Source organism: Molothrus aeneus, chromosome 10 (genome assembly GCF_037042795.1).
Source record: "Molothrus aeneus isolate 106 chromosome 10, BPBGC_Maene_1.0, whole genome shotgun sequence".
Taxonomy (NCBI): domain Eukaryota; kingdom Metazoa; phylum Chordata; class Aves; order Passeriformes; family Icteridae; genus Molothrus; species Molothrus aeneus.
Window position 1 is genome coordinate 25,350,655 of NC_089655.1, and position 9,688 is coordinate 25,360,342.

At 49.1% G+C, this 9,688-nt stretch overlaps 1 protein-coding gene across 1 annotated transcript; it reads left to right on the forward strand.

Annotated features, from left to right (window-relative positions):
• The first annotated feature begins 432 nt into the window (after positions 1–432).
• GPR171 (G protein-coupled receptor 171) lies at positions 433–4,110 on the forward strand. The gene is made up of 2 exons (XM_066556814.1): positions 433–869; positions 2,147–4,110. Exon 2 carries the CDS (start codon positions 2,196–2,198, stop codon positions 3,219–3,221), a length of 1,026 nt encoding a protein of 341 aa, XP_066412911.1. The 5' UTR covers positions 433–869; positions 2,147–2,195; the 3' UTR covers positions 3,222–4,110.
• The last annotated feature ends 5,578 nt before the right edge of the window (positions 4,111–9,688 follow it).

The following is a 9,688-nucleotide window of genomic DNA, read 5'->3' on the forward strand; positions in this document are numbered from 1 at the left end:
CAAAATGAGTCTATGTTTGCTTGCAGCTGGACACGGGATCATTCCAATTATTAAGCTTTGCAAACATTTTGACAAATATGGTCTGAACTTTCAGTTCATGACTAAACCTAGAACCAGACATTCTTCATCTGTTCCTCCACACAGCTCTGGTGCAGGGTTTGTAAATTCCTGTGGATTCTCAATTACAACCCGGGGCCACCAGCTGGAGTTTCAGTATTACTGTCAGCACCTCACCCCCAGCACAGGTCAGAGCTTTTCTCATAGTTTCCCAAACCAACCAAACAAAAAATAAAGATTTCCCTGACTTCCCTAATATGCCATGTTACTTTAATAGTCCTTGGAAAATATCCAAATATTTAGAACGTTCATTGCAATCAGCAGAACCCCAAGGTGTCTTCAAATCTGCCAGGCAAGGTGTAACTCTAAAACAAACACCATGAGATCGCCAGAACCTTGAGGAGCAGCAACATTGCAAAGTCCTGATTTCAGGTGGATTTTAAATGTGAGATACACGTGGGGAAGGGGGGAAGGAGAGTTCCAGACTTACGAAAACAGAAGCAAAGGAACTGATGCCACACAGATACAGCCCCCACGCACCTCTCCCCCAGAACAGGAAAGCGAGGGCTCGGGGCAGCTCCGTGAGCGCTTATTTCTTTCTGTCACTGCTCTTCTGGGTAATCCCCACATGATTCAGCTGCTTGAACGCCGGGTTTAACTGCGTCAGTCAGCCCCTCTGGAAACCACAGCCCCGTCTGGGCCCGCAGAGCAGCCTGGGCAGCAGGTCACACACCAGCCCGGGAGGAGAGCAGCCCTCGGGGACACCAGAGCTCTGCAGACCATGCTCAGGACAGCCCTGGCCACCAGCACAGGTAGGTGGCCTCAGTCCCTGTCTGTACAGCCTGTTTAGGTCTCCATGGATGGACAGCCCAAAATCCAGCTGCCAGAGGTTGGGCTCAGCTTTTGGCAAGGCCCTGGCTGGGCAGCAGCCCTGGCACTGCTCACAGCCCCCAGGGCTGGGTGTGCTGGGTGTCCCTGCCCACGAGGGACAGGGGCAAGCTGGGCTCTCCCTGCCGTGCAGCCTCAGCCCAGCCACAGCAGCGCTGCCTGCCCCCACCCAGAGCCACTTCAACCCCTTCTCAGCACAGGGACACCTGCACAGAGCCAGCTGCAAGGACCAGACTGCTTTCTCCAACATCTTAAACCACTGGAGGATCTGCAACCATTTTGCTTTACAAAATATGCAAATCTGGATACAATTTAACAGATTAAATTACGTGTGCAGTAGTTCTCTCATGTTGTATAAAGTATTCTGTGCAATATATAGAAATAGAAGTGTTGCAGTCTGATGCTACTCGAGGCATAAATGTGTTGGTTCCAAGAAATTCAAAGAACAGCCTTTCCCACAGCCATCCTCTGTAGCAGGCTGACACAGTGCAACAAACAAACAAAAACCCCTCAGTCTTTGAGTGGTATTTACTTAAATTAGGAACAAAATTTTCTACTTTCCTTTTCTACTGAAGCCTACAAAAGAAACGAGCAAAATTACCTATTATCTGCTTCTTTCAAAATGTGCTTTTCCTAAAGGCTTCATAAAAATACAAGCTCTCTGTTCAAGCAGGAATGGAGAGCAGTTTGCAACCTAAAGGCTGATGAGGATCATTTGCTCACCCATCGGATATATCTGTATATTGGTTGGGCAGTGCATTCCCTCAGAACTCCCAATGCATTTTTACAGAAAGGGGATGCTACAAATACTACTTTTGTTTTTTCCAGGCATAGCTTCAATCCCTCAAAGGTTATGATGTTTCAGTATGATTATTATTAACCAGATGCTTAAATAGATTCAAGCCCTTTTCTCTAGCATTCTGACTGGAGGAGGATGCTGAACCAAACACTGCCAGAAAAGCTGCTGTAGTGGAAATGCTGCTCAGAAGGCTGTATTCTTTCAGAAACAAATCCGAATACACTCCTAATTCTTCCAGCATGAGAACAAAACTCTCCTGAATATTTGGGAAGCATCATGAAGAGAGAGAAAAATATTTCTTCCTTACTGTATTTTTTTTAGAATTAATCAAAATTGTAAGAGAATAGCTGCTGTTGCTGAGGAAAGGCTGATGTCATTGATGTCCTCTTGGTTCTTTTGTAGGTCTGTGATACCTCCTGTCAGCAAAACCAACTCACACAAGGAGTTTACAATGCCAAGCAACATTTCTGAATGTCATCTCTACGAAGAAATGGAACCTTTTACCTATTTTTACTACTTGATTTTTCTTATGGGAATTATTGGAAGCTGTTTTGCACTGTGGGCATTCACACAGAAGGACCAGAAACAGAAGTGCATGAGCATCTACTTGATCAACCTCCTCACTGCAGATTTCCTGCTGACTTTGACACTGCCAGTGAAGATTATTGTTGACCTAGGAATTGCGTCCTGGAATCTGAGAATATTCCACTGCCAAGTCACGGCCTGCTTCATCTATCTGAACATGTATTTATCAATCATATTTCTGGGATTTGTGAGCATGGATCGCTGCCTGCAGCTGATGCACAGCTCCAAGATCTACCGCGTCCAGGAGCCTGGCTTTGCCAAGACCCTGTGTGCGGTGGTGTGGGCCATGGTTCTGCTCATCACCGTGCCCAACATGGCCATTCCCATCAAGCACATCGAGGAGCGGCCGGGCGTGGGGTGCATCGACTTCAAAACTAAATTCGGGAGGGACTGGCACGTGTTCACCAACTTCATCTGCACGGCAATATTCCTGAATTCCTCGGCGGTGATTCTGATCTCCAACTGCCTGGCGGTGCGGCAGCTGCGCCGGCACGGGCGCGGGGAGCACAGCGGGCGCGCGCGGCAGGCGCTGGCGCACATCCTGCTGGTGACAGGGGCCTACCTGCTGTGCTTCGTGCCCTACCACGCCGTGCGCATCCCCTACACGCTGAGCCAGGGCAGCGCCAGCGCCGGCTGCCCCCTGCGACGGGCGCTCTTCAAGGCCAAGGAGGCCACGCTGCTCTTCGCCGTCTCGAACCTCTGCCTCGACCCCGTGCTCTACTACCACCTGTCCAAAGCCTTCAGGCTGAAATTCACTGAGGCCTTCGCAGCCCCCAAGGAGACAAAGGCGCTCACGGCCACAGAGACAACGCAGCAGAGCCAAGGGCAGAGCTGCAGCCCTGTCCATGAAACAGCAGCAGAACCAAGGGCAGAGCTGCAGCCCTGTCCATGAAACAGCAGCAGAACCAAGGCCAGAGCTGCAGCCCTGTCCATGAAACAGCAGCAGAGCCAAGGCCAGAGCTGCAGCCCTGTCCATGAAACAGCAGCAGAACCAAGGGCAGAGCTGCAGCCCTGTCCATGAAACAGCAGCAGAACCAAGGGCAGAGCTGCAGCCCTGTCCATGAAACAGCAGCAGAGCCAAGGGCAGAGCTGCAGCCCTGTCCATGAAACAGCAGCAGAACCAAGGGCAGAGCTGCAGCCCTGTCCATGAAACAGCAGCAGAGCCAAGGCCAGAGCTGCAGCCCTGTCCATGAAACAGCAGCAGAACCAAGGGCAGAGCTGCAGCCCTGTCCATGAAACAGCAGCAGAGCCAAGGGCAGAGCTGCAGCCCTGCCCGTGAAACAGCAGCAGGGCAGAGCCCACCTGCATCACTGGCAGCTGCTGGGGGACTGCAGCTGTGGCAGCACTGCTGGCAGCACTTCTGATGAGCCGTGAGCCCAGGCAGGAGGAAAACACCAGCAAGGAACACGTCTGGCTGTGTGACTGCTCACACAGCACCCTGAGCACACCCAGCCTCCAGAAATGCCTTCACCAACAGCTCAAAGAACAGTGCTGACCCACCAGGCATCAGCAACGCGTGAGAATACACGTTCAGACTCAAATATACCTTGGGATTATTTATGGAAGACACCTGGACTCACCTTTACTAAGTTAAATATTGTGCATTTACTATATTAAAGGACTGGGTGCTATCAAGTGAAGAAATTAGTAAACAGCAGTTCTGCAGCTGCAAAGCTGATTTGACGAGATTAATCAAAAAGCATTTCAGAGGGCATTATTTACTCCAAAAAGGGATTTTAAACTGCACTGATTAAAAATTATTGTATCTGCTTACACCACACATGCAGGCTTCATAAATAAATTTCTTCTTCTTGCCAAGTTCCACTGTCTCTCCCTGCTGCTGCCTCAATGAATACGAGAAAAGCTAACAGCATGTTATTGCAGAAAATTCAAGTGAATTGTAAAAGGAAGATAAAAAGTGTAAGTACCCATCATTTCTTTTTATCCAGGACTTCAGATTCACCACATTTCTATACGCAAATGCACACAATATCCCCAGCATTTGCATCTGAGGCCACCATGTGTGACTCTCTTACCTCTGCATCAAGTCCAGACTCACTCTAGAATGACAGGCTTTTCTTATTAACTAGTTTGGTTAGTTCTAAGGTGTTTTATTTAATCATTTTGGCTTACTGATCAGAAAGCAACTTCCAGGACCACTGTGAATACAAAAGGAGAGTTCTCTTGTCTATGTAAATTACAGATGGAACAAAGCCATGGTCCTGTGCTTCCCAGAGCTCCTACAGCTCACAGCCCACTCACAGAGCAGCATCACCATGGCCTCATCGTTTGGGGCTGCCTGTGCAGGGCAGGACAGAGAAACCACCTCACTCACACAGCCCACGAGCTGCTCTGACCCAACAGCCTGCAGCCCTGCAGGAGGAAAAGCCAAATGAGCTGTGCTTTGGGCTTCCAACGCACACATTGCTGTCACTTGCACACATTTGCTTTCTTTACAGTGTTCTCATATGAAATATAAGCTAGAAGCCAAAGAGAGAAAGATTTCACGTCCCCAGTTTTTGTATTGCTGATACTCAAGTCAAAATTTTACCTTATGATAAAGTTGCTCACAAAGCACATCATCCTTCACTGGTTTTGTGAAGCAAGAGGAAGAGGAGCAGTGTACCCACAGAGGCTCCAGCCCACTCACCACACAGGATTCACACACTCATTCTTCCAGCCCTCCTGTCTGTTTCCAGGCTGCGACTTGTATCACACTGACACATTACAGTAAACACAACAAAACACCCCCTGACTCTAAAGATGTTATCTGTCAGATAGCCAAGGTTGAAAATCTCCCCAAAAGCCCCATTTTATTTCTGACATTTTAAAGAAACACCATGTGTCTTTAGAACCCTGCATTTACAGAGCAGTAAAGGGATGTAATGTGCTTATTTCCAGTCCTTTTTCCCTGTGTGCTCTGCTGTTCTCACTTGTCCCTCCCAAGCTGGCCACCATCTCTGAAGACTACAAAATACCAACCTGCAAACTAAAGAGATGTGATTTTCCTGTTTTCCCCAAGATCAATGGAAGCTACGGAGAGCAGTGGCCACCACAAGGGCTGGAGCCAAGCACAGCACCCCCAGCAAGTGAACACTTCCCTCAGAGTGATTGGGAATTACAGACCCAAGGGCATGGAAGCTCCTGCTTCACAGGTGTCCCAGCTTCCCTCCTCAGGAAAACAGAACACAAGTTTGTGCTGAGCAAGGCTGCTGTGCACACACACACACAGCTGGGGCAGGGCGGTGCAGGGAGGAGGGGAAATGCTTTTCTCTTACCCAAATAAAGCAACACGATGGCATCACCACTGCTGTGGTGAGATCAGTCAGCTACCAACAGAACAGGGATGCTACAGATTTCTGAAGACAATGCAGAACACCCAAAAGACTCTGCTCTCCACTGATGCAGGCTTCTGTTGGGCACAGCCAGAGCCATTCCCACTGGGTTCCTGGAACTCAGGGCCCTGGCAGCAGCTGAGACAAGAGAAGCTGAAGGGTCTGACCATCAAACAGGTTATTTCACTTTTGACTGGAAATAACAAATGTGGAGCCATACAAAGGCTTCCTGTGTGACAAAGGCTGTACCTCAGGGCTTCTTCCCTTCCAGCACCACCTTTACACACACTCAGAATGCATCAGCCTCTTGGATTAACCAGGCTCTGGGTTTGTCTGATCTGGGGTTTTGCACTGCAGCTACTCTGGCCTGGAAAAGCACAGACCCTGTGCCAGAGGGGCTCAAACTGCTGCCCCAGAGAGCAGCAGCAGGGTCACAAGGAAAAGCAGGCTTGAAGCTGTGTGCTCCTCTCAAGGTCACTGTCAGTTATTCAAGTCACAGAATAAATTTTTTCATTCCAGAGAGATTCTGTACTTTAACTCCTTTAGATGAGCAGGAACTTGGTGTTGGATTTGCTAGAACAGTTAAGGATGAAAACACCCAGACAGGTAACTAAGCAATTTGAGCAACTGAAGGAATGCTAACTGCATTATTAAAACTATTACAAGACTGTTAGAACATGCTCCACTTTCTCAGTGCTTGGGGAAACAGACTGATTCTGAAGATATTATTTTGCTCATCTTGTCTCTCTTTCCTGTCAGGCAGCCCAACACACTCAGATTTGGGTCTCTCACAAATGTAGTTACAAATGTTAAATTGAAGCTCTGTGATTTCAAGACCTGTCAGAGCTCCTTTCCCACAGTGGGGTGGGGAGTTTTGTTTGTCTGTGTCATTTCCAGAAAAGTGATCTCGGAAAGACAAATATGAACTCTCTGCATTTGTCACAGGCCCCATTCCTGAGAACCACATTCAAAACAGGACTTTCTCACTCTGTGAAAAAAAGTGAAAAACATTTCTTGGCATCATAAGAATTCAGACAGAACTTCAAAGACAACATCAGAAACAAGACTAAATACAAGTACAGAGCCCTAAGCCTTAAAAGCAGAGACCTAAGTGCATAAATATCCATGGAGTTCCGGGATTCTACATAGCGATTTTAAGAAATTCAACATCAATCCTTAAAAACATCAATCACTCCCTTCCATCGCATCACGTTCACTACTGCACACTGGCTAGAAAATCCTGCCACCAAGCTGCATTACCAGGGATCCCCCCACTGCTGGGGGGTATTTTGAGCTATACTTAACCAGGCTGTATTTTGCTACACAGGAGACTGACAAGATCAGGTTTCACCAACCATTCTAAACATCTTAAAATGGATTAAAGATGTGAAAAAACCATTCATTCTCAGTTCCCTTCCATGGCGGCAGCTGTGACAGACTATGACAGATAATAGAATACATGTAGTTCAACTGTTAGGGGAAATTTGAGTGGGTTTAAGCCCTAGGAGAATGACAGGTGAACTCACAGAGGAGTTGTTACAGACATGAGAAAGTCACTGTCACTACTGCATTCTCCAGATCACCATTCTGAGGACTCTGTTCCTGCCCAAATCAACTCCTGCCCTCACAGGGATTCCTTGCCCAGCTGGGGCTGCAGATGAGTCACACGTGTTCCAGTCTGGACTGGTGTAATAAAATTTATTCCAACTGAAAACTGTACAGTAGCAATACAGACTGTTTACTGGATTTACACCTTGACAATAATCACCACTGTGAAAATCATTCTGGAGCTGCGCACAAGAGATTATTTGAGTCAAGGAAATGTCACATGGAAAATGCTTGTGGCCAGAAATAAGGTCAGTAGTTTTCTCTGCAATCCCATCTAAAAAGAAAGTGAATTTACTGCTTTATGACACAGGATAGGTTTCTATATTTTGAGTCCCCCTACTCAGGCAAATCTCCTGAGGAACCCACACAAGTCAAAGAGAACCAGGAATGAGAGGTCCTTCATGGCTCAGTGCACACGGCCACATTCTCCAGGCAGCAACCCTGTTCCTGTATTCATTGTGATGTTACATCTTTATGGGCCATCAGACCTTCCCACCAAAACACTTCAACAGCTGCTATCATTATTTGAAACCTCGTGAACAAGGAGCTGAGCCTCTGTCAGCTACACCAAATGCTGGGTTTGGGTTGTACCCAGTCCTGCTGGGAGCCCCTTGCCTGTATGGAAACCTGCCTCACAAGAGCCAGCTGGGACAGAATCACAGAATCATTCCAGTTGGAAAAGGCTTCTAAGAGCATCACATCAAACCATTAGGACAGCACTGCAAGCCCACCACTAAAACACGCGTGATCCATGGTAAAGGCTCAAACCAAGATACTAAAACTGGAAAAACAGACAGGAAATAGGTTCCAAACATGCTTCACTTGGGCTTACATCAAAACACGGGCAGCGGACAGCTGTCCTTCAAAGAACATTTTTAACAACAACAACAATGTCACTAGGCAGATGTCCTAGCTGTGGACATCCTATTTACAAAAAAAAAAATCCTTACAGGCTTACGTGAGCTGCCGGCTGAAAACAGCGTACACAGCCTCGTGACTTGGGGCCTCCTCTGCCAGGGGAAAGCAGAAGTTTATGAAGGGGAAGGAAACAGGAGACAAAAAGAAGACAAACAGCACCGCGCGTGGTGACATCCCCGCAGTGCGGGGAGCGCCCGACATCCAGCGGCCGTGGGGCGGCTGGGCAGCCCCGGCACCCTGCCCGAGCTCCGGGAACCTGCCCGAGCTCCGGGAACCTGCCCGAGCTCCGGGAACCTGCCCGAGCTCCGGGAACCTGCCCGGGGCTCGGCAATGCCTTCTCCTCATCCCCCGGACCAGGGCAGGGCTGCCAGGAGCTCACCACAGCCTGCCCAGCAGGTGACACCTGAACCTGCACTGGTGAGGTGGATGTGTGGGTTCCCTGACCATGGCAGGAGGATGGAACTGGACAATATTTAAGGTCCCTTCCAACCCAAACCGTTACCTGGGGCTTTGGAAGTTCAAATGTCAAAACGCACAGGCACCATCCATCCAGCACTCTGCACCTCCATAGTTCACCAGACTCAGTCTTTGAGCCCAGATGATATAACATTCTTGAACCACCTGCAGAGTGTGTGCATACCAGTCAGCTGATGTGATTCAGAGAAAGCCCCAGCCCTGTGTGTGCTGTGACGCAGGCGGTGCCCCGGCACTCGCCCTGGCCGCGCTCCAGGGGCCGCCGTGCCCCGGCCCGAGAGAGGAGCAAGGCAGGAGCCCAGCAGCAGCAGCAGGACATGAGACGCAGGAGCCCCACGTTCCTGAGCCTCAGGGTGGGCTGGGCCTTCTGTCAAGTTGTAAGAGAAAACCTATTTGTGTATATTTGAAACCTGGTCTGAACAGTTTGCCGAGCATCCTGCACACTGCAGTGTGCATAACAGACACATGGCCCCTGCCAGAGAACACCCTGACACGGAAAGCGAGTGCAAGCAAGTGCCCAAATGCAACTGGATACTGAAGTGGGGCCTCCTGGCTTGGCAGGGCGCTGTGTGGTACCTGGGCATTACCTTAAAAAACAGCAAAAAAGAAATACACCCAGATGGAAAAAAAGAAAAACCAAATCCCAAAATCAAGAAAACAAAACAACCAAAATATACAAGAGAGCAGCTCAGCATTACTGCCTTTAGAAGAAAACCTGCAAAAATAAACCCTCTGGAAGCTTCCTTTATGGAGAGCAGACAATCAGATAGAGCAGCCAAGCTCATCGCCTGAACCCCCAACTCATCCACTGCCCGGGGGCTGGGACGAGCAGAGCACTCATCAAATTACAGAGATCTGTCATCCTAAACCCTCGCTATCAAGTGACGGGGGTGCACTGGCACATCCGCGGGCTGTGCGGGCGGGCACGGGGCTGAAGAGCCCTTAGAGCATCCTCCCCTCAGCCGGGCAGGGGCTGGCCGGGCGCTGCAGCGCCGCACGCAGCCCGTGCGCAGCGCAGTGAAGC